At 40.8% G+C, this 25,562-nt stretch overlaps 1 protein-coding gene across 4 annotated transcripts in view; it reads left to right on the top strand.

The window, feature by feature from the left end:
• The window catches only part of LOC134384741 (uncharacterized protein C1orf21 homolog), a 197,960-nt gene that overhangs the window by 64,260 nt on the left and 108,138 nt on the right, over nt 1–25,562 (top strand). For 3 of the 4 annotated variants that reach the window (XM_063106455.1, XM_063106453.1, XM_063106452.1), the window contains one exon: nt 12,659–12,879. In XM_063106455.1, coding sequence (XP_062962525.1) covers nt 12,786–12,879 — 94 coding nt within the window. In that variant the 5' untranslated portion in view covers nt 12,659–12,785. Of the gene's footprint in view, nt 1–5,456; nt 5,549–12,658; nt 12,880–25,562 lie in introns of those variants that run through there. The other variant, XM_063106454.1, reaches the window with a different exon arrangement.

Raw genomic sequence — 25,562 nt, 5'->3', positions numbered from 1 at the left:
TCAGCTTTTATTAATTCATTAAAACAAAACATTAAAATGTCCCCTTCTTTCCTTCTTGTCTTCATCTGGTAGAAGGTGCCTAGTCATGGGTACATTTGTTCATTTCCATTAAAAATATGTATTCAGCCTACAGCATGTAAAACATGTGAGATATTGGTTGCTAGAGAGTTATAGATGCTGCCTCATTTGGCTTTCCCAAAGGTGAATGCCTAATTGACAACTTTGTGGCCTCTGGTCCCAAGTAATATGCATACTTCCTATTTATGTTCCTTGACACTCAGGTTTTTGGAGCCTGGCAAAAAGTCTCCTGTGTTTTGTGATCTTTCCATTGTTGACCAATATTGACTTGTAACAACCAAGCCCGGTTTGAACAGTGGGTTTAGAGGCCCATGTCTTGGAGGTCTGGAGATCCTTGGCAGTTGAGGGCACAGATGAGGAGAAGGTCTCTTGACATTCTGTTGCTAGGTTACTGAACCCTGAATTACTAATCTTGAACACAGCATATGTGTCCTAAGATTGTTATTTATGGTTGAAAGCAGCTGCTGTACATATTTTTTGGGGGGAATACAGTGAGATATAAAATAAATAAATAGTTAGACACAGTACATCAAGACATAATTATAAGGAAATGTTTATGACACACCAGGTAAGAGATTGATTCTCCCTCCTCTCTATGCAACATGGGGAGAATTATTGTGTTTATGTTCAGGGAGTTGTTGGGTAGACCTTTGTAGAGCCATGGTGTTAACTCAGTCATGAACTAGACCTTGTAGTAAAAGTCAACTGATGCAGTTTTGGATGCTGCAGGCCAGCTCTCCTGATCTAGGGGGAGGAAGGGGGTGTGTGTTAATTTGGGGCATATGAGTATGTTTTTTCTTTCTTTTCCTTTTTATTCCTTTTCTACTAATTTTTATCTTCTATTCACAATTTTTTATCACAGACAAAAGTTTCTATTTAAAAATAACCTTTATTCAGAGAGTAATTTTACCAAATTATGCTGTAATTATACTATCAACATTTGACCTTTTTAAGCAGCCTCTAATAATCAGAAATTTTCAGCTGAACTTTTGGTCAAAGTTTTTTTGTTTTTTTTTAAAAAAATAATTCCCATAGTTCTCACATCCTGCACACTTTGCTTTCTAGCCAGCATGTCAGGTAACAAATGTTTACTAACCTCTTACTTTGTGCAAAGAATTGCCCAGGATCAAAGAAACCAAAAGCATGATTTGCCTTGAAAATTTTATAAATGAATTAGGACACCAAGACAAAAATGCACAAAAGTTACCAATATATATCATCAACACAGATGTCCCAAGGCTGTGCATATAATTATTTCCTAAATGAGGGGTAAATGCTAACTTCATAGGGAGGGGGGCTCCCTTTGGGCCAATTTAGACTGATATGGAAAGATCACTGCAGACATATAGCCACATGGGTAAGTGATGAAGGGACCATGTACAGACACATGCTGATGACTTTAGAGAAAGGGAAGATGTGTGTGGCCTGGAGAAAGGTTTTGTGGAGGTGATAAGACTTGTTCTGCACCTTGAAGGATGGGTGGAATTTGAATAACAGGCAGAGATTAAGGGGGATGGCTTTCTACTGAAGGGGAAGACTGTGAGCAGGGGCAGTTAGAGTTAGAAAATGAAAATACATTCAGGGGTTAGTAGCAGACAAAACTGGCTGGAGCCAAGTGGCTATAGAGAGCTATTTGGGATTGGAGATGTAGGTGGAAAGCCTTGAATTCCATGGGAAGGAGTTTCCACTTACTTCTGGAGGATTCATTTATTTTTTTTTTATTGAGCACATATTCTGAGCTAATCCCTGTTAGAAGCTGGAACAAGAAACACAGTCTGTGTCTCTCAAGGAGCTTGCACTCTAGAGTTGTGGAAGTGATAGGTAAGTAGGAATGACGGATATCCTGCACTATGATGAGGGCCATGAGGGGTAATTATCAGGTACGCTGGGACCTTGTGGGAGGGACAGCTTACACAGACCAGAGTTAGCCAGGCAAAATTGAGGAAGGAGAACGTTCTAGGCAGGGTGGTGTAGCAGGTGCAGAGGTGGAAAGACAGAGACAGCCACTGGTGAGCTCTTTGAAGAGGATTTGTTGAGTTCCTGCTCTCTGCCTAGCAGAGCACTCATCATAGCAGGGGAGACAAATAGAGAGGGTTTCTGCCCTCAAAGCACTTAGCATCTATTTTAAGAGCGATGTCTAAGAAACACCAAATAATTGACTGAGTTAGAGTTTAGGAAAGAGAGAAAATTGAGGGCAGGCATGGAACGATGGGAAGGCTTCTTCCTGGAAAATAAAAGGCTTAAGCGGAAGTGAAGAGGTGGGACTGTGCGAGCCACCTGATGGGATGGAGAGGATGCCAGTTACCTTGGAGCAGTAGGAAGAGGTGACAGTGGGGAAGCAGGACTGGGTCCTGGGGGACCCCTAGAAAGTTGCCTGAAGTCCTCAGCTTCCAGTTTTCTCATCTGTAAGATTAGGAACCTTGACCTCAGGTGTCCCTGAAGACAGGTGAAGCTTGAAAATCCAGGCATCTCAGGCTTTACCTCAGGGCATTAGTGAATTATGGAGGATTTCGGGACAGGGGAAGGACCCAACAGAATCAGTGAATTAAGAATCTTATTTGTTTTGTTGTAGAAAATTAATGGGATAATTATGAATTTATGAGAATAAAATTTTTTACCGCAAATTTTAATCATTTGCGATGCTTTTAAAACTGCCAGAAGGACCATCCCAGTGCCCACTGGACATGACTAAGTTTTTTCCTCTCTCAAAGAAGAATTAAACAAACCAACAAAAAATATGGCATAGAAAAAGTCAATGAATAAGTGAGAGGTTTGGGGACTGGGTCCAGAAAATGATCTACAAATACAAATTTTAATGTGGATCCTAAAAATTCTTTAAAATTTTCAGAGAGATCCTAGGATTAGAAAATGTGTCTTTTATTTTTGCAGGCCTGTTCCTGGGGTGGTAATGGCAGTGATGTAATAGGTGATGGCAGATGACAATCCTCCCAGATACAGCAATAATAAGCAGTTTGCCAGATGTACGTTTGTCATATGCAGGAATGTAACCACCACAGCTAGGCCACCCATGGGTGATCTCACAAAGACAGCTGGGGCAAAGGCCTCCTTAGGATAGAATGTGGTCAAATCCTCACTTTCACCTATTTCTGCTCTACCTTTTTTAGGTAAAAGGGTTTATCATCAAGCCACACATTTAGTACTCTATTCAGATAGGCTTGCAACTTTCATGTCTCAGACTAGCACTGAATGTGGTCTGCTAGAGAGCGTTAACCCCCCGGGGGTGCTGCCTGATGCCTGTTGAGGGTGAGCTGCGGTCTCCTGTCAGCCCCCGTCGTGGTCCTCCTGCCCATGTTGTCCAGTTCTCCTGAGCTTGCCACTCTGGTCTCTTTCTCTAAGAACCTTTCGCTGAACACGTAGGAAAGAACACCATGTTCACTTATTATGCTACTTCAAATGGGGAATGTTGAACTGATTTAAAAGAGTAGGCTACAATTTTTGGTAACATTTACAAGGTCATCATAGTTCATAATCTGCAACGTATATGATCTTTTAGAGTGCTAGGGAAGACCATCTTGCCCTCACTTTTATGTTATTGTTATCTCACACTCCAAAAAACATCCCAGAAATGATGGTACATTCAGAGGAAAGACTTCAGAGTCATGAGTGAACTCGTCAGGGGCCGGAGAATGCTGGAACATTCATACATACATACAAAGTATATACAAAGTGACTTTGCTTTTTCATCCTGCTGTATCTGTCCTCTCAGCTTCTTACTCTTTGGTTTCTTTGAGTAGATGATTGCACAGAATGTGTTTGGGGCCGAGCACTACAAAATCGATGAAGTTCCCAAAAGTCTTGTGCATTTCTTGAAAGCAGTATGAGACCTGAGGTGTCTTTTATTTTTTTTTTTTTAACTCAGTAGGTTAAAGAAGCACTGACTTGTGCTTCCTGAAAGTGATGTTTATAATTTCAATTTGTTTGGCCTTCTAGGGACATCAACCTTAAATAGTTCTTTGTTATGGAAAGCTAATCAAAGATTTGAATTTCATCAAAAACAAGCAAATAAACAAAAACCTTGGTTCTTCAGGTGCGTGAGTATTAAAAGCACTGCCAAACCTCTCTAGATTCTAGTTTAAAGTGAGGAAATGCACACCAAGGTCTAGCTGTCTGATCCATTTTGGAATCTCCATTCCTTAGTGGAATGTTGAGAACTAAGCAATTCCCCCAAAATGAGTGTTGAAATCAATAGATAGCACAATTTTCTAGGGCATATTAGGGCCAACCGTACAAGTGCCAAAAGCCTTCAAAATTGCATTATGTTGGTATTGTATTACATATTACTCCCTTTCTGTCTTTTAGGGAGTATATACTGAACATACTTTGAAATCGTTTGTGATGGCTGAGATAGACATTTTTAACTTTAGTTATCAGTGGACTAAAGAAATCACTGTCCATGCAGGTGATCTAGGACATGGGGCTGAGGGAAGCTCCCTTCTTTAAGAAGTACCCCACACCTCTTTGTGAAAAAAGATTTCTAAGGGAATTTATCCATTCAGCATGTATTGCAGACCCTACTGTGTGCCTGACAGTATGCCATAGGGAATATAGAGAGGAATGATTAGGACATGGTCATGACCTTGAAGATCTGCCTGGCAAAAGACACAGACACATAAATGTGTAACAGTAGGAAGAAGGAGCTGCATACTCATCAAGGCTGTGCCAGAGCTTGGGAGAGCTCACTAACCTTCAACTTGTCCTCACACAGCCTTTGCCTTTGCAGCCTTAGGATGTGCTACACAGAGGTTGACCTTCCCCACCCCAGTGCATCAAAAACACCTGGCACTTCTCAGGCCGTCTTTGCAAGTGCTGCACATAGCCCACGTGCTTCTCCTGCTGCAGAATTGCTGTCTCTTGCTTTCTGGTGTGTTCGGTCTGCCTGTTTATCTTTGGGGCAGTTCCTAAGAACCACCAAGCTGCCAAAATTAACCTCTTATCTCTCTTTTCATCTCTTCTTTCTAAGTCTCTTTTGCCTCTGTCCCTCTTATCTTAAAATTCATCACCATTCCATTAAGTAATAATGATGACAGTGATGTAATGACAGTAGCCGTCTCTGTGCCTGGGATTGTCCTAAGGGCTTTACATATATTATCTCATTTAGTCCTCAAAATTCGTCAGGTCTTATCCTATTTTGTAAATGAGGAACTAAGGCGCTGTGAAGTAAGTGACTTGCCCAAAGTTACGCAATTCTTTTCTCTCCATCAGTCACAAAATATTGGATATAATCTTCTCATCTTCAGAACTTTTACAGTGTGTATGTGTATGAGAAAGACAGAGAGAGAGACTAAGTTCTTCACCAACAAAGGGGTTTTGTGTTCGCTTTCTCTACGTTTTCAGGGCACTTCCAGACCTTGAGCTGTTGAAGATTCCAGATGACAGAATTTCAGGTTGTCAAGGCTTTCCTCTAGAGACACTTATTTCAACAAGCAGCCCTCTGACCAGCAGATTAGAGGTGGGTTTACTAAGTAACTGGATCATTGCAGACTTTTCTCAGACCTGGAATAGTGAGGCCTGAGATAGACCACAGAGAGAGAGAGAGAGAGAGATCTTAGGCCAGAATTTGCACCAATCTCTCATGGATAATTTCACTTATTTTAGTAAGCAGGGGGAAAAAGGAGGAAAGAGGTTATTTTGGGAGGAAAGAGGGATGTGTATTTAGATTTCAGGGGAACACTTTTTCATTTTGTGGGATTCAGATTTTTTCAAAGTATTGTTACATTATTTAAAATTTTGCTAATTCTGAGAATGTTAAATATATTCATACTCAAATATCAGTACCAAATAAGTGCCCAAATAAATACAAGCTGGCTTTTTTTTTGTTCTTAAACTGTTCTCACGTTTGCTTCTAATGATTAGCTTAGACAACTATCTTTTACGTCTATTGGTCACGTTTCCTTTTATCTACCACAGTAACCAGATGTGTTCAAGGGACACAGGATCAACGGTGTTTTCTCTTTCTTGTCCTTTGGCACCATGAAAGGAACTTACAGGTTTCTAAAGGATGAATCTAGCTACAGTTCTCTGTTGTAGTTTATAGTATCAGAGAGGATTAGCAGGCTCAAAACTGACATGACATCTGTTTCACTGTCTTCCCCACCAGCAGGTGCTTACTAAGGGTCTGCTAAGAGCAGCACATTTTGCTGGATGTTCCTGCATCTCTTGGTGCATAAAATAAAGTTGGGGCAAGCACTAATTTAATTCGCTTGAGATAACTTCTGACTCTCAAGAACATCTCTGATCTTTTGTTTCCCTGCAAGGAATATTAGTCATTGAAATTTTATTTTGCTCTATTACATTTATGATCTGTTAGCCTTATCTGAATGCCAGTCCTTCAAGGGCAAGAATCATTTCTGTTCTTTATAATATATTTCAACATGCAGAGTGCCCGGGATGGTCTTCACTGGCCATTCTGGAAGGATCACGACTTATTTGCTTTGGTTAAAATCAAATTGTGCTTTTTAGTAATTCATACTTATTCTACTTTCTCTTCCTAGTCATTTCTTGATTTTTGTCTCTACCATTCCATCTGTTTTCTTTCATTTTTTCCATTGATTTCTTAGCATCGGTGGTCTGGGTGTGCTTGGGTTAGTTAAGCCAGTGGGGCCTCCTGCCAGGAGCCCTCTGGGGAAGCTGATTCCACCAACGCTCTTGAAAAGCTGTGGGTCTGATGGAAAATGTCCTACACCTGGCATAGCAGAGCATGCAGAGAACACTATTATCTTGCATATATAAGTGCTTTTCAAAGCATTTCATTATCTACTTAGATTTTCAAAACAATCCAAAAACAGAGGGAAAACAGGTGCTGCTATTATTATTTTTAGGGCACTGACAAACAAATCACATGGATTTGGCCCAAGTGACATGTTGAACGAGCAGCACAGCTGTTAAGAAATCTCAGTCATCAGTGTCTTCCTGTAAAAGCACATAGCACAGAAGCTCCCAAATGACACAGGTTGATAACTTCCTGCAAATGCCCATGGTATTCTTGGTCATGGAAGTGGAAGACAAAAGAGGACTCAAAGTCTAGGAATATCTGCCATTGGCCTTGAGCACTGAGGAGGAAATCTGGAAGTGGCAATAACTCCTGCATAGGTTCACACTGCTGGGGATGCTTGACTTTCATCAGGAACTGGTGTTTTCTTCTCTTGCCATCTCAAAATTAGTGTCCCCCATGCATGAACTTATGTGAACATATATGGGTAGCACAAAAGAAGAGTTTTCAGGTGTGCGATAAAGGTGCAAAACTCTTAAATCCTTAGCAAAACTCTTAAATCTTAAATTCCACAAACTTTTTCTTACCAGCTTCCTACAAGAAACACTGTTAAAATTAATTTTATTCATTAAAGACAGAATAGAGAAGAGGAAATAGGAGAGTTAATCTTTGTTTATTTTTTCAGCCTATGCACAATTGAAATCAATACCCTTGGTCGAAAGCATCATTGGTTATAATCTTTAGACCTCATAGGCCTTCCTGAGAATGTTGGGGTTTCAGACTTGCAAGTATATCCTCACCGAGTAGGTATTAAAAACAAAGTGTGTAAATACATTGAAGTAGGTAAGACATGGCCTTTTTGTAAGTGGTCATTTTATCCTAAGCATCGCTTCTTGGATATATGTTCAGTTACATCATAGAATCAAAGAAAGAGGCTCAAAGACATGCCTTGGCCCCCAAGCAGGCCTGTGAGGGCTGAGACCAGCGCTCAGTGGTCTCACGCCCTGTCCAGTGCTCTTTGCCCTTGTCACCTTGCCTCCTTGTCCCCATACCTCACTGTAGAAATCCAGCCAAAATGTGTCCTCTTGTACAGGACTTATTATTGTTATGTTTCTGAGAGACGCCTCTGTGCAATTATCATTTGCAGAAGTGAGAGTTTTCCCATAATGAAGGCAGAAGCCAAAATTCATGTATTTTTAGAATTAATAGCATATTGTCAATTGTCATGCCACCAAATGAGCGTGAGGTGAGGAGTGAGTATGTTCTGTGATGCCGGCAATTGCTGGGTAACAGGAAGGTTTGACTTTTCCAGACTATCCACACGTCAAATGCGACATCTCTTTATGTATTATTTTTAACATCCACAATGAAATGTGAAATGGTGTTAACAGTAGCCCGAGGATACCAAAGCTTCAAGATTAGAAATCACTTTTAAGCTGCCTTTCTTCCTTCCAGCGGGCTGCCGTATTAACACTCATTACAGGGAAGCAGAGCAGATGGGCAAGCAGACTGATTAGTTATTTATATATATATATATATATTTTTTTTTAATGGAGCTTAGATATTGGATCTTTCTTCAATAAAATAAAGGGGTTTTTAGATGTGGACTTGATTTCTTTTTTTAATCAGGAAAAAGGGGGCACTTTGCTGCTGATCTATTAATAATGTGGCTGGATCCTTTTCTTAACTGCTGTCTTCAGAGCTCTCTGTGTACCCTTGGCCATCAGAGTTTGATTTCTCTCCAATCCTCCGAGCCTAAGGTGGAGTAATCATAACATTCTTTCTGGCCTAGGATTTCTTTATGGAGTTTGTCTAATCCTAAGGTATTCATGTTCTTTCTGGCCTAGGATTTCTTTATGGAGTTTATCACTTCTTTTATGAAAAAATTCACTTTTTAAGAAAAAAATTCATTTTTTAAGAAGTGCCTTTCTTGACAAGGAAATTGTCTACAATATTTTTGGCTTTTCTATGCAAAATGAAAAAGCTCATGACTAATTAGTGGAAAGTGAAATTACCCACAATATTATGTAAACAGAAATATTTTCCTGTAGTCTTTTTTTGAAAAAAGGTTAAATGCCTTTGATTTTTCTCAAAAACAGATTTTGTTGATTTTCTTCCTTCCCAGTTTTATAAAAGTAGGTTTTTTTTATAAAACCGTGCTTCTAATTCAAAAAATTAAGGTAAAGAGAAGAGCCATCATAATCTTTCCTTATAGAAGGGCAAAGGTATTACATCTTTGTAGTATGTTATATTGTGTAGAAAGAAGAACTTCCTCATGTTATAACACAGAGTGTTCTGGAACAATAATTCTCCTTAAAGAAGTTTGAGGCACCATGTAAGGAGAGGAAGGATAAACACACATGGTTACACATTCTTTAATCCATTTTTGAATTTGAATTGGATTTACAAATTTGCTGATATATTTTTATCAAAAACAGGAAAACTATCCTATAAAGATGGCATTAAATTAGGTTAGCTCATGGCGTGATAGATTACACTTTCTAATTACATGGCACAGGATAATGTAGACATACAACCATTTGGAGAGGTTTTTAAACAAAGCCATGAGCAATTAATTGGGCCCCATGTTTTTAGAGGTGCCTGATGAGCCTATCGCATAGATTATTTAGCTTAAAAAAAACACCCTCAGTGGCACTTAGTTTTGGAAGATTCCATCAGACATCAAAGATGCTTCGGTTTAATTCTCACACTATGATCCGTGACTTCAGAAACAGCACGCTGTGAGTAACAATAGGTGAAAACGAGACTCTCAGATCTGCGCGTGTTGTGGTCTCTGCACACTTGTTTTCAGTCTCACCTATGAGACTGTGCTGTGGTTTCAGAGAGGTAAATGAATAGAGGGTGTGGGGGCTGGGGAAGGAAAACTGAGCAAAGCTAATGGAATAATGGAAGCTAAAAAATTACTGTAGTTTATGAGAAGGCTAGAGCAAACTGAAGGGAACCATTTTTGAGCAGATGATTCTAGTTGTCATTAAAGATACATTTCTGAAGTTCTGCTCAGTTTGAGGTCTTCGTTGGATTGAGGTTAAGTGGAAGAATTTTCAGTAGAAATGAAACCTTGACATCATATCAGGCTATAAAAGAAATGCAGTTCAGGGGTGTTTTCATGATGTTTCTTTAGCTGTGGTCAGGTCTCAAACCTGTGACATCTCCTGACACTCTCCCAAAGCTGAGTCAGAAGCCTGTAGGGTGAAGTCCTCTGTCATCCTGTATTTAACCTGCGGTAGCCGTACCATATTGCTGTGAAACTGGTTTTTCTAACTGTCTCCTTCTCTGGTTGTTCATATTCTGTGGGTATTGAGGGAAAACCATATCTTATCTTGTTTACCACTATATACCCCAATACCTACCGAACACATCTGTCACTTAGTAGTTTTCGATAAATATCTTTTGATTAAATGAATGAATGATTGGGCAAGTGTTTATGTGCAGAATCCAGTGACATAGTAAAACTATGATTGACTTTATGAATAGGAGATCTTCTGCCCCTCAAATAACTTCATAATTATCACCTTCAAATGTGTAAATTATTCAGATATATTTCTGATAAATTTGTAAAACTTGAAAATATCACTCTAAAATATATCCTGTATATGTTTCAAAAACAAAATCTACACCCATTTATGATTTGGAGAGAACTCATATTGAGTGATAGTGCTTTTAAAAATATATAATTAAGTTGAAACTTCCTTAGTTATTGTTTGAATTGGATAATCATATCTAAGCTGCTTGTTAACCCGCCCCTCACTCCAAAGCCTGAATAACAGAAACATTCTTTTTTTTTTTTTTAAAAAAAGATCATTCTTATATGTTTATTTTTGTTGTCCTGCTGCAGTATATTTGATTTTCATATCATTTCAACTATTTAAGTTCAAATAAAAAATATGTATATTTTTTATATTAACACACCTTCTGAAACACAGCAGAAACACCACAAAATGCTTTTCAGGGGTAGCAGAAGATAATTCCTGTCTTAGATTCTTACCTTTACTTCTTGGATAGCATTAGAGGCTGTAAACATGAAATTGGAATAAGGAAGAGGAAAGCACGAGAGGACTCCCACGGGGGATGTTTGTAAGTTGTCTCTTAATTCTCAAGGTACTTTGGTGATCTTTTTAGGGTCTCCTCTCCCTTTTCTATTTTCGCTTTGTTTATTTTGAAAAGGTGGCAACAGTCAGGGAAGCGAGGCTTCCCCTCTCACTTCAGTTTTCTCTCCTGTGTATGTGTGAGGTTGTTTTCCCCTTAGTTCCTTTTTGAAAAGTCAAGAATTTACGTCTGCAGCCCCACCCCTGTTACCTTACTGATGATGCTGGAGATGAGGGCAGGGAACGCAAAGCAGCAGCAGCAAGAGCAGCAGCATCTCTTAGCTGCTGCCTGGTGGGAGAGGAGTTTTTCCTCTTCTGCTACCTTTGGAGCTGAATGCCTTCTCCTAGCTCTCTTGCTGAATAGTTCGATGATGCTTCTTCCAAAACCAGGGTAGGTTGACAGAATGGATTTCTACACTATGAATTTAATATTTTCACAGTGTGCTCAAACTTGGATCAGAAAGACTTCCTAGATCATATGACATTTTATAGTTTATCTTAATTCAATTGGATAAAAGGTAGTGAGGCCTTCTCCAGACCCTTCACAAGGCATTAACAGTCCAATCCTCTTCCCTGTCCCCCTCTTCCCCCCATAAAATAAGCACACATAAATATGTCAGGCTAGTCTTGTCTACAGCGTAGTGTCTTAGCACGGGCTTTTGCTCACATCTGAATGATGCGCCTATCCTGTCAGCCTGGTAAATTTTTACCAAATCTTTAAGACCCTACAAAAAAATACCATCTCCTCTTTTAATTTCTGCCTCTGTCTGGAGATAATTTAATCTGCTCTTTTGAATTCTGCATTATCATAGATTCCTGTGAAACCTTTATCATAGCACTTACTGTATTATGTGCACTTTTAAAAATGTCAGTCTCTCCCCCATCAGATCCCTAAGCTCTATACATTACTGTGAACAGACCATGAAATAGAAATACTGTGGCTTTAAAGACATTACTGCTAAATAATAGAATAGGGGTGTGTGTGTGTGTGTGTGCGTGTGTGTGTGTGTGTGTGTGTGTGTGTGTGTGTGTGTGTGGTGTGTCCATCCATAGGCCTGGATTTTGTATAGCTTTAAAAATGAAAATATGTTAACATGAGGTTACCTGAAGTGTAGAGAAGATAAAAGCATTAACTATCTAGGAAAAAAATCTTCCCAGGTTGTAAAACTTCACCAACCAACCCTGTTCTTTTTATTAATGATTTAATACAACCGGTGATAGAATAGTCTGAGGAATTATATAGACATGACCACTGATATAGTCATAATCAGTATTTATTGCAAATGGCAGAGCTGGGCAGAGCTGGCCTGCAGGGTAGGACGGGGAAGCTGATGGCCTTATCTCAGCCTGCTGAACTGGGTGGACCTCAAGCATGTGCTTTTCTTTCCCTGAAGGTTTTTGAGATTCTAGAATATTAGCAAACCTATAAGCACTTTCAGTGTAATGTGTGGCAAGGAGTAGTGCTCAGATATTTATTTAAATAAATGTTTGTATAGTTTTGTATCTCCTCAAAACGTTCACCCCTCAGCCATGTGCTGTTCAGGGGCACCCCTTCTGGAACTGCTTTCTGAGTGGGGATCAAAGGAGAACGGGCCATGTTGCATTCCCTTCCTGGGTCCCCCATTGCAGTCCTGGTGCAGGGGGCTATGCCTGATTCTACCTAGTGCACACAGCCCAGCTGGATGCTGAGACGCACACTGGGCCGGGCTCCCCCATTCTGATCTAGCTTTTTCTGTTCTTTCAGGTGTGCGCAGCTTGACCAACTCAGCAGCAAGGTGGATTCTCTTTGTGTTTAAAGAAACAAAAAAATGTTCCCGTGTCTGTAGAGATGATTTGCAGTTCAGCCCAGCTGAAGCTGACCGAATGAGACTATGGGCTGTGCCTCCGCCAAGCATGTTGCTACTGTTCAAAATGAAGAGGAAGCCCAGAAAGGGAAGAGCTACCAGAACGGAGATGCATTTGGCGGTGAGTGCTCGCCAACTTCACTCCTGACTTGTAGACTCCAGGCCTATCGCTGCGGTGGCGGTGAATAATTGTAGCGATTATTGTGTTACAGCATGTGGGGTAAGGACATGGTGAGGTCTAATAGAATCAGTGCAGATCTTCTACGTTGGGTAATTTACGTCATAATTTATACATAGGGGACTTTGAGGAGCATCGTGGAGGTTTTATACAGGATCTAGCATTTAAATCAGGCTTTAAAGAACTAGTAGGATTTAAGTAGGTGTGTGGGACAGTGGCCAAGGGATGCCCTGGTGGGGGAGAACTGTAAGACTGTAAATAGAGGTCCAAAAGTGAAGTGAGTGAGGATTTATAAATGAGGGAGTGAGGTGCTTTTCAGGATTCACGGAGAGTGAATCATACATTTCCAGATTCAAAAATACAAATATAATGAATTTAATAATCATCTTTTAACCTCTCTGTGATGATTCAAAGTGACTTTAGAATATCTACTGCAAGATACTAGATATCCACAGACTGCCAACCCATGGCCACATCTGGCCTGCAAATATATTTTTTGGCTCCCCAAATAATTTTAAAATGAAAGGCAAGGCTGCCTTTAAAAACTGGAGTATTGCACAAAAACCCCAAACTTCTTCAGAAGATCTGGCAACACTGGGTGTTCATTCATTGAAGCGACAGTCAGCAGGGTGGGGTAGCAATTGCCCCATCAAGTCAGGCTGTGGCCTGCAGTGAACTGCTGACCCTTTCTGATGGATGCACACCAAGTCCAATTCACTCACTGACATTACCTGCCTGGCCGCTTACAGGCTTTTGAGTTTGCCTGATCTTGAGTTTGTCCTTTGGACAATTAACTATTGCTCTGATGAAGCGTGGACATGTGTACAAAATTCCAGTTAGTACAAGGCACATAAAACAGTTTTTGCTGAATTATTATTAACAATTATTTGACAATAATACCTACTACTTGACATTTACTTATTTATAAAAACACCTCTTCACCTCTACTGATAAAGAACCTCATTGAGATAATGTTTACATGTAAACAACTGCATTTGCACCATTTAGTCACTGCTAAATAGTTCTGCTGCTTTTAGCCTTTGATCCATTGTAATGGTTGTTTTAGTCCCCTGGTGAAGAAGTGGGAATGCTGGGAAAGAGCTCTGTTTTAGTGTAATCCCATTTATCTGTTTTTACTTTTGTTGCCTGTGTTTTGGAGTTCTTATCCAAAAAATCTTTGCCCAGACCAATGTTAGAAAATGTTTCCCCTACAATTTCTTCTTGTAGTTTTATAGTTTTGGATCTCACATTTAAGTCTTTAATCCATTTTGAGTTGATTTTTGTATGTGGTGAGAGATAGGGGTCTAGTTCATTCTTCTGCATGTGGATATACAGATTTCCCAGCTCTATTTATTGAAGAGACTGTTGTTTCCCCAAGGTGTGTTCTTGGTGCCTTTGTCAGAAATCATTTAGTTGACTAAGGATTGCTCTATTAAAAGTGGACTGGAGAGTATAGGAAGGAGCTTGTTTTCTTTGTTTTCTTTTAAGGAGATATGTTTCTTGCCTGGGACAAATTTGCTTCTACTGATGACTACCTATAGAATTTAGAACTGTGGAGAAAAGTAACATATATATTAGTATGAGCATCTTCATAAAGCTAGAATCCAGATCATTGAAACCATAGTTTCTGGGAAAACAGCTAATTGGAGCTAGAGTCACTGACCCTTAAACACTTAAGCTTTGAGAGAAAATAAAACTAACTTCTGTGTGATGTTCTGTGTCATTATCATTTTTATAATAGAGCTACCATTTATGGGGCCACCACCATTGTCAAACATGGTGAGGCATTTACATTCATTTTCACGTTGAGTTTTCACAACAATCACGTGAAATATGTGCCATCCCAATTTATCATATTCGAAAGCTGAAGCACAGAGAGATGGACTGGTCCAAGGTTGCCCAGCTACTAAGTGACAGAATCCAGATCTCTCAGACTCTAAAGTCCACTTTTCTTTCTCAGTATGGCTTCCTGGTGCCCTGCTAGCTCCCATTGGTTACTCATTCCTTAAGGCAAAAAAAGTATTAATTGGTATTATACTATGTGTAAGGCCTTTTGCTAAATGCCATGGAGATTACAGAGATAAATAAACCTTGCTGTTGTGGGGGCCAAGGGAAAGCTTCCTCTTCACCCCTGGTGTTCACTGAAAAGTCAACTGTTGAGATTCAATTAATACGAAGAAAAGGCATAAACATTTCATTTTAACATGCTGGGGAAGGGCAATGTGTGGAGGAATCACAAGAGAGTGATTTCCCAATAACCCAGTGGGGTACAGAAGCGTATGTACCAATCTTCATAGGGGAGATGGGAGGAAGGGAATATAGACAATTCTTTAGAGGGACAGGAAATGGTTATTAGGAAATGAGCCTGAGAGGCAGATATTATCTTGAGAAAGAGTCTGTGCAAGTGTGGTGACCTCCTATTCTCTTCTTTTCTCCAGGGGTTGATCTTTTCTAGTTATTTGATAAGATTCCTAGGGAGGGGATGTTAAGAAAATTGCATTTCTTTTGGAAAGATGCTTTCTTAGTCAGATGGAGAAATTGCAGAGAAAGTCCCCCCCAGTGCTTGGTGGGGAAGACAGGACAAGTTTAGAGGGACCTTGATTCTGAGGCTTATTTATAAGGCCTTTCAATTTTCAAAGCACCATATTTTTTAAAATTTAATTTATTTTTTTTATTGAATCAAAATCAATTATGCATATTTTGGGGGTTGAACATTGAGATATGTTGACCAAATCAATATTACTAGCATATGTATTGTTACAAATCGTAATTATTCTTTATGCCCCTTGTCCAATCTCTCCCCTTCCCCCTCTCCCTCCTTCTCCCCCCTCTAATTACCCTAGATTTCTTCTCTCCTTCTGAAAGAATCATGCTTACTCTGATAATTTGTTGCCTAGATGATCTGTCCAATGCTGAGAGATGTGATCGGGTCCCCCAATATTATCATAGAGCAGATGCTGCTTCTGTCACTCTAAAATGGGCTTTGTGGAAAGAGACATCCTCTTCTTTTCTTTGTCTCTGCTGGTGACTCTTCTTGTGTGAATGCACTCCAGTGGTTGGTGGACCATTTGCATGGTGCTTGTGGTGTCTAGTCGCTTTTGAGGCAGCCATGGTTATTGTGGAGGCTGCAGTGGGCCACCCACATGGAGGTGCTGTTTTTGGTATGCTCCTTGGCACTGGCGGTATGCCTGGTTGTGATGTGTGTCTGGTCCCCTTCTCCATGTCTCTGGTCCCTGGGCAGGCCCCAAGTCACTGGTGCCATGTGCCAGGTTGTGGGAGGTGTGTCCAGTTCCCTTCTCCATGCCTTGGGTCACCAGGTGAGACCCAAGGAGCTGGCTTGGTGTGGCTGGTTGGGGGAGAGGGGTCCAGTCCCTTTCTCCATGCCCCAGGTCCCTGGGCAGGCCCCGAGGCAAAGCATCATATTTTAGGGAATACTTTTCTGTGCCCCAACACTGTCTAGGACTTTATAAGCTGGTAAGGAAGTGTTCAGAGGCAGAATAAGCCACATATCATAAGAGGAAAGGAAATCATCATGATAAGAGTCAGGGGGACAGACAGTCTGCATTAAAAGGCAGAGTCAAAGCAGGTTTCTTAGAGAGGTGACATCTGAATTTGGCCTTAAAGGTCTGGAAGAATTCTAAACCTGTCAGATGAAGGTTGCAGGAAGGAATTGAATGAGGAAAGGCTAGAGGTAATGTGAGACATATTCAAGAATTATAAATAATCCAATTTGAATGAAATATAAAATATAAGTGGGAGAGAATTGGCTAGGAAACTAAGTTAGGGTTAAAATATAGAGGACTTTGAATATTAGATGACAGTCTTTAGAAAGATAATCTTAGACTGTAAAAGCAAAATTCACTGATATTCAATATATTGTACTTAAATTCTGCTTGGCAGTGAGACCACTTAACCATCTATTTCATAATTTGGTTACAACTTGTATGGCCAGGAAGACTCTATAGTTCTAGAATACTCTGTGTATTTGATTTTGCAAATGTTACCATCTGATAAAGGAGCCTTGTGTTAGTCAACTATTGCTTGGTATTTGACAACCTCAAGATCTCAGTGGCATTCAACAATAAGCGTTTCTTTTTTGATCATGAGTTGGTGGGTCAGCTGGGGTGGCGCTGCTCCATGTGTCTCTCGTCTTCCTCCTGGGACCAGTGAGCCAGTGGGGACATGCTTTCCAATTGCAGAAGGGCAAGAGTGCATGCAGTACAAATAATGCCTCTTAAGTGTGTATTAGAGCTGGCACACTGTCACTTGCACCCATGTTTCAATAGCCAAAACAGGTCACACGAATAAGCCCAAAGTCCAGAGACAAAGAAGTGCACTCTGACCACAGTGCACTCATGGCCAGGGTGTGGATGCAGGGAGGTTCAGGAAGTAGGGCTAGTAATCAGTCCACTCCAAGCCCGCCTGGTCATTGCTGTCCCTGTGGCTCCATGTAGTCCATGCCATAAAGTGCAGTTAAGGCCTCTGCTCCATCTTCTTCCTCCTCCCAGTGCTCATACTGAAGTTTCGTTTACTCCAGCATTCATCACCTTGTTAATCTTTCTAACAGAAGCATTTGCAGGTTTGTCGTATTATGTTAAATAAAGCAGGACTACAAGTGAGGAGAGAGCTTCACCAATCAAGGGACATACTTGGGGAACCCCCTACAGGGTTCTGGGGATAGAATTGCCAGAATCCACTGGAAGATAAGGAAGATAAGTGCTGGTATCCTAGATGTTACTGAATGCTAGTGTTTGGATATGATAAGATAAGGTCCTTTGTGGTTTTCTCTATTTAAGTTAGTTTGCAAGGAGATGCTTATAAAATCCCAAGATGATCCCAGGTAGTTGCAGATGAATGACAGGTGTAGCTGACTTTTAACCATTTGATATCTTTTGTCACCCATTGTTTTAGTGATCTATTATGGCATAGCAAATGACCCCAAATGTAGTGGCTTGAAATAGCACTGACTTATTATTTCTCACGTGGGATGGCTGAGGTTCATCTGCTGTTCTCTCCTGGCTCAATCGTGCAGCTGCATTCAGCTGGGATCTCAGTTGGATTTAACTGTCCAAGACGGCTCAGGCCTCTGTCCACGAGGCCTCTCTTCCAGCAGGGTAGCCAAGCTTTTCACATGGTGGCTGGCTTCCAAGAGAGGAAGTAGAAGCTGCCAGGCCTCTTAAGACCTGGGCTTGAAAGTCCAAGAATGTCACTTTTGCTGCATTCTGTTAACCAAAGCAACTCACAAGACCATCCCTGAGTCCAGGGGCACAAAGTCACTCCCTGTCTTGATGGTTGGGCGCCATCTTTGGTGACTGGTTAGCACACCCATTGAGAGAGGCAACAAGACCTCCACAACTGGGTTATGTTCCAACCTGGACAATCATTCTGCCTTCTAAATCACCCCTCTATTTTTCACTGAATAAAGTGGCCTCATTCACTTTTTAAAAGCTAAATGTTTTTAAATGTTTTAAAAATGTTATTAGCACATGTTGTTGAAGAGTTGACAAAGTCTGTGAAGGGTGGCATATTTGGCTCTGAAGTATGTCTCTGAGTGTGTGAACACACACACACATTCGATCCTTTTCCGAAAGGTGTTAATTTAATTTCATAGCTTCTGAAGACATACTGGGGAGCTTTGATGCATATTTTGTTTATACAAATGGTAATTTCCATTTTTATGAAGCAGTTTGATCTCTGTAATGTTTTGGTTATTTAGGAGACCGACCAATCCAAATGTGTGTGACTGAATTTCTGTAGAGTGTTCCACCATCGAGGATTAAGTGACAAATGGGCATGTTGACTCCTAGATTTCAGAGAATTTAGGAGGCCATTGACAAGGAACTTTATCACTGATATTTACCTATATGTTTTCTTTCACTTTAAGTGTTGAAGCATGAAAAATGTCAGCTCTGAAGTTTTCTGCCTTATATCCTGTGGCCCTCTCAGAAGGCAAATCCAGTCCAGGTGGCCCCATCTCCAGATTGGAATTTTTCTTCCCTCAGTTGGCAGGGCAGATGTGAATAGTGGTCAGCAGATCCGCTGAGGTCATTCAGAGGACAGCTGAGCAGATTGCCAACACCAGCTTGCAAAAAATAAGTAACCAACCAGTTCAAGTTATCATGAACTAGTTTAGCAAGTTCTAGGGAAAGCCTAGTGCTTATTGGATTTCTTTCCACAGTCATTCACTTAGACTTTTAGAGTAGATGCATAGAACAGATCCAGGCCTTATTAAGGAACTTAACATGTCAAAACCTGAGATCATTATCTCTTCTGCATCCTATCCCCAAGGGGGGAGAAACTCTTGTAGTTATATTGACTTTCCTGTTTGCACTTTTCCTATTTCCATTGTTGCAATAATGTTGGCTCTTGCAGTTAGTCCCAGCTGCTGTGAGTCCTACCTTCTCCTGGTTTTGCTTTTCCTGTCATTTCTGTAGTTTAGACTGTGACAGCCCATTGCCCAGAGGATTGCAGTGTCCTCAGAACTGACCTCCCCTTAGCACCCTTTGCTGTTTGCTTCTTTGCTTGTTTTTTGTTTATTTGTTTTTAACTCCCCATTTTTTACACCACTGTCAGGTTGGTTGTTTTAAGTACTCCTCTGTTGGTGTTAAGTCTTCTCCAGAACATTCTATGTGTACCTAGTTCTTAGCCTATGAGATCCCAAATCCTTAGTTAATGTCCAAGGCTTCTGACAATGGCTCATACCCTCCTTTGCAGTCTTGTTTCTTACTCTGTTCCTTAGTGATCCCCCTTCTTCAGCCAGACCGGACAACTCACCCTTGTGACCTCATCCCACACCTTCTGTGCTCCAGGCCCTCCGGTACACCATGACCTCTGCTTGGCATGAGCCCTTTCTTCTGCCTTCTTCTCTGTAAATCCCGCCAGATTTCGAAATGTAAACTGTTGCATGAAGCTTTTCTAATACCTTCAAAAAGTACCTCTTTCCTGCCGTCTCAGAATACTTTTATATACTTATTTATTTATATATTTATTTATTTTTTAAAAAATTTTTATTTTGTCGATATACAATGTGGTTGATTATTGTGGCCCATTACCGAAACCTCCCTCCCTCCTCACTCTCCTCCCTCCCACCCAACAATGTCCTTTCTGTTTGCTTGTCGTATCAACTTCAAGGAATTGTAGTTGTTATGTCTTCTTCCCGCCCCGGTTTTTTTTTTTTGTGTGTGTGTGTGTGTGTGTGTGTGTGTGTGTGTGTGTGTGTGTGTGTGTGAATTTATTTATTTATTTTTAGCTCCCACCAATAAGTGAGAACATGTGGTATTTCTCTTCCTGTGCCTGACTTGTTTCACTTAATATAATTCTCTCAAGGTCCATCCATGTTGTTGCAAATGGCAGTATTTCATTCGTTTTTATAGCTGAGTAGTATTCCATTATGTAGAGATACCACATTTTCCGTATCCACTCATCCGATGATGGACATTTGGGCTGGTTCCAACTCTTGGCTATTGTAAAGAGTGCTGCGATGAACATTGGGGAACAGGTATACCTTTGACTTGATGATTTCCATTCCTCTGGGTATATTCCCAACAGTGGGATAGCTGGGTCGTATGGTAGATCTATCTGCAATTGTTTGAGGAACCTCCATACCATTTTCCACAGAGGCTGCACCATTTTGCAGTCCCACCAACAATGTATGAGAGTTCCTTTTTCTCCGCAACCTCGCCAGCATTTATCGTTCACAGTCTTTTGGATTTTAGCCATCCTAACTGGGGTTATATGGTATCTCAGTGTAGTTTTGATTTGCATTTCCCGGATGCTGAGTGATGTTGAGCATTTTTTCATATGTCTGTTGGCCATTTGTATATCTTCCTTAGAGAAATGCCTACTTAGCTCTTTTGCCCATTTTTTAATTGGGTTGCTTGTTTTTTTCTTGTTTACTTGATTTATTTCTAAATATATCTAATCTCTTTTATGAGCTGGTTAGCTCCCTGAAGGCAGGGACTGCATGGTCTTGAGAGGACATATTTCCCAGAAAGGCACAGAGCTGGAGGCAGAAGTTGTTCTGTGATCAGGTTAGGCACTGACTGTACCAGCTCCCCATGGCCTTGAGTACTGCCAAGTTTGGTTAAAGGACCAAGAGCATCTGATGTTTGTAAACATCGTTTAGATGAAGGTGCTTAGATGATTACAGAAAATTCTTCTGGAATGGTGGTGGAAGACTGAGCAGCAGTAAAGCAAGCAAGATCTGTTGCTTTCATTCACCTGGGCTCTGTATTACTACGTGGCTTCAGCTAAGTTCTGGTCATTGGCTGTATATTGAGAGCATATAACAGGTGTGTGTGTCTGTGTGTGTGTGTTATACCAACCTGTTACCCATCTAAAATGCTGTAGGGGTGTATTTCATAGGGTTATGGTAAAGGTAAAATGAGAAAATACATCAGATTTATTCAGAAATTGAAAGCAGTTGGAGGCAAAGTAATAATTCATTGCTTATTCCTCTGCTACCTTCTGACTGCATGAAGTGAAGATTGATTAAACATACCTGTGCTTATGAGACAGTAACAGAAAGAATGTTTGTATTATCCAATATTGTAACCATTAGCCACACTGGCTGTTGAGTCTATGAAATTTGGCTAGTCCCAATTGAGATGTGCTGTAAATATAAAATGCACTTTTAAATTTTATATTAAATGAAGATTTAATATGAAAAAAGGAATGTAAAATAGCTAACTAATCATTTTTATTGATTACATGTTAAAATGATAATATTTTGAATATATCAGGTTAAATAAAATATATTATTAAAGTTAATTTTACTTGCTTTCTTTTATTTAATGTGGCTACTAGAAATATTAAATATTCATACCTAGCTCACATTATATTTCTGTTGCACAGTGCTGGTTTAAGTCACTGAAAGTTTTGGAATATACTAATTATAGGGTCTAAAAGAAAAGAAGTTAGGCGGAGGCCGCAGCCCTCCTTTTCTGCTTTGATTCTCCACGGATGGGGGTGCATTAAGTGAGCACCAGTGTTGTTCTTGGGGGAAGAAGGGTCCATGGGGGTCAACCAGAGAGGCCGAGATTGGGAAGCACCGTGGCCACTGAGGAGGAACATGGCTCTCTAACTGGCTCCTCTGTCGATGCTAGACAGTGGCAGTCTTTTGCTGCCTCTCATCTAACCCCTTTGCTGACATAGGAAAGTTTCCGTTGGCTTCTGAAGTTGTTATTTACCCAAGGTCAGAGAGGAACTCTCTTCTCCCCTTTTTTATTTTCAGTGAGTCATAGGGATGGTATGAACCCATGGACAGGAGAAGTGTCTGATGGTTTGTGACAGGGCCAGACCGTAGTCACAGAAGCTGAATAAAGTTGTCAAGATGAGCAAGGAACATGGGTTTAGGCTTTGAAGCCTCCATGTCTTGAACTGAACTTCAGAAAGGTCTTCATGGCTAAAAGTGCACATGGAGCTCATGAAATCATACAAGTCAGTCCACCGTGGCTGAGAGTTTTAACCGCACACTTCCGAAGTAAAAGGGCTCAGCCCAGTGTCTGACTCAGAGAAGGCGCTCAGAATGTGTTAGCTGCATTTCTTTCTTTTAGGTGGTTCCTGGGCCTTTGTGACAAGTGCTCACTTGACAGGAGAGGTGGGACAAACATTTGCGTGAGCATGTGATGGACTGGTTGTGAGTTGTCTCGCTGCGCACGTTGCGTTTGCCTCTGGCGAGGAACTTAGCCCTACTTGTTTCCATGTCTGTAATACGGAGGTATTGACAGTGCCCACTGCTTGGAGTTCTGCAGGGATTTTTTTTTAAGTAAAAAAATAAGAAAGAAGTAATATGTCACAGAAAAGAGCCTGATATGGTCTTTTAAATATCCCTGCAAAAAACAAAACAAAACAAAAAAAACAGTGCATTTAAGGGACACGGGTAGAATGCTCCTGAGCAGAAATTCATGTTCTAATAATTGAGGAAGAGTAAAACAGCATTGATGAATTGGTGGCATGACTGTCTCCTAGGTTTTCTACATGTTGGAGAAAGGTAAACAGCACACTCATCCTGCAGCCTTGCAGATGATGAAAATGACCATGCCACCCTCGCCACCGCCGTTGGCTACAATTTGTGGCGTGCTGACTCCGAGCAAGGCATTCTGCTAGGCCCTTTATATTTGTATCTTCTTTTACCATCACAAATATGCTGGGGTACTGTCCTCATTTTATAGACGTAGACACTGAAGCTTCACAGAAGTTATGTCCGTGAATTAAAATCAAGCAGCTGGTTAAGCGACAGATCTGGTGTTTGAACTCAGGTCCAGCCGACTCCAAGGACTGGGCTTCCCACCCAGGTACTTTTGCTCTCAGGCTGCCATTTAAAAACAGAGCATTAGGATCTCAGAGGCTTGTGATTTCCCCCACATTTGTCTATGTCACAGTAATAAGACGACAGAAGTACACGAAGAACTAGAGTATGGTGTCACTGCTGTGACTCATGTTGTAGAGTGTTTTTACTCTGAGATCTTGTAATTTGGCATTATTTCCTTTAAACTGTGCTGTCTTGCCTGGCTATTGCTTTATTATTGAATAAATACCCTGAGCAAGGTCCCCAAACAGCTGTCAGAAATGTGGAAGTTACACGTGTTTCCTGGGGAAGGAGGTGGGTTGAAGGATGTGAGGCAAGGAGAAGACGACCAGATTGGTCAGGACCGTCAGGGTGAACCTGCTCCCTGTTCTTAGTAGCATTTGTCTCACTAACACAAACTACATTCTAATGGTGAAAACTGTAGAAGGCTGCAGCAATTTACTCAGTAGCGGCCTGTTTCCATATGAAAACTCCTTTCTTGGACTGTGGGGAATTAGAGAATGAGGTATGGAAGTCCTTGAAGGATAATTTTGGTGACTAGTGGTGTTCTTTTTTAATAATAGCTAGAATTTATTGACGGCTTAGTAGGAATAGTCCCTGTGTTAAGAACTGTGTAAACTTTTAAAATTCTCATAATGACTCTATGTATTATTATCCCCATTTTAAAGCAGAGGACGGGGACATAGAGAAATGAAGGAACGTGTCCGAGGTCATCCAATGAATAAGTGAAAGAGCTTGGATTTAACCCAGGCCTTAACCTCCACACTATGTGGCTTCTACTTCCTTCTCACTGATGAAAATGAAAATACTTCTCTTAAGTACTTGGTTTGGGAATGAAAGTCAGGTGTGTAAATAACCTTGACTATGGGTAATTGGTTTCAGGCTCATCTCATCCTACTCTTGGCCCTCTCCCCATATTTACTCTGTATTTCGGTGTGTCTTCCTATGCATCCTTATGCTTCCTCCTCCTTGCCTTGGAGCTTTTTCTCTTCTGTAAGTGCCCTGTGACCCCTGCCCCACTCTTGCCCTCTGTTGCTTAGACCTGACTCTAGCTTCGTTTGCATTTATTTCTTTGGCTCTCTCTCTCATTCCCTCCTTCACTTCCCTTCCCAGTGCAATCATCCCTACTTAGCACTAGTATCAAAGTATGACGATGCAAGAAAGCCATGCAAGATGACCTTGACAAGTTCAGATAATAATGTTTCCATACTATCTAGCTGGCGGTCTCAGAGGCAGCTTCGATCTGACAACCCTCCCTGAAACAGACGGAAACTGTTCTGTGACTGAGAGAACAAGGTGGAGGGTCTGGCTCAGAGTCAGTGTCAAGGTTGACTTAGCCTTCATTCCCTGAAGGACCCAGTACATTAGATTTTGTTTTGTTTTGTTTTGTCGTGGTAATTTTATTTCTTGGCTTGGAGGTTACACATCGTGGTAGAGATGACTTCATACTTAGAAAATTTTTTATTAAACATTTTACCAATTCTAGAATATTTTACCATCTCTGGGATTTTAATATGATTTAATACATTTAGCTAAAATCTCCGCATTCATTAAAAATCTGTGGTTTGAGCATAACTACTGCCTAAACACTCTTGCTCTACACTACGTGCCTGAAGGTCCCCGAGGGTGGCTGGAAGTTTTGCATGATTTCCTTATACTCTCAGCCAAGGCATCTGTCTGATATCTTCTACCAGTGTTATGAAGTGTGATTCTCGTTGGCTGGGAAATCAACGTGTACAGCAGATCCCATTGTGCTCCATTCCTACCCTCTCTTTCTATTCTTCAGCTACACAGTTCTTCAAGTCTCTTTAAAATTCGTGTTTGGCTCTCTGCCACCTCAGGAACTTTGCCTCCGCTGTCGCCCCAGAGTCTTCCCCCTGCTGACTCCTCCTAACCCTTATGATCCTAACTTTAGCTTTATTTCCTCTGGGAAGCTCTCCCTGAAGCCTTGGCCAGGTTAGCTCCCTCTGAAGTTAAACGCTTCTGTGGGGCTCAACTTCCCTATTCTGACAGTCATCACATAAACAATTAGTTTTTGTAAATATAAATAAAGAGTACTCAATAAATATCAGTTTAATTAGTGAATTAATTCTCCCCAGGAGTCTGTTTTCTTAGAAGGAAAACCTTAGAAGCTGCATCAGTAGGTTGCACACGTTGCCATCTGAGCATGTCTTCCTTCCTCTATGGGCCACTGCAGTGGGTTGGAAAAGGCTCATGCCCTGTGGTTCTAACATATTTCCAAGGGTGCCTGAGGTGGACAACACAGATCTAGTTGTCTCCTCGGCTGTCTGGTTTGGACTCCTGCCCCTGGCCACCT

This window comes from Cynocephalus volans, chromosome 8 (assembly GCF_027409185.1).
Source record: "Cynocephalus volans isolate mCynVol1 chromosome 8, mCynVol1.pri, whole genome shotgun sequence".
NCBI lineage: Eukaryota > Metazoa > Chordata > Mammalia > Dermoptera > Cynocephalidae > Cynocephalus > Cynocephalus volans.
This window is presented reverse-complemented; position numbering and strand designations above follow the sequence as displayed.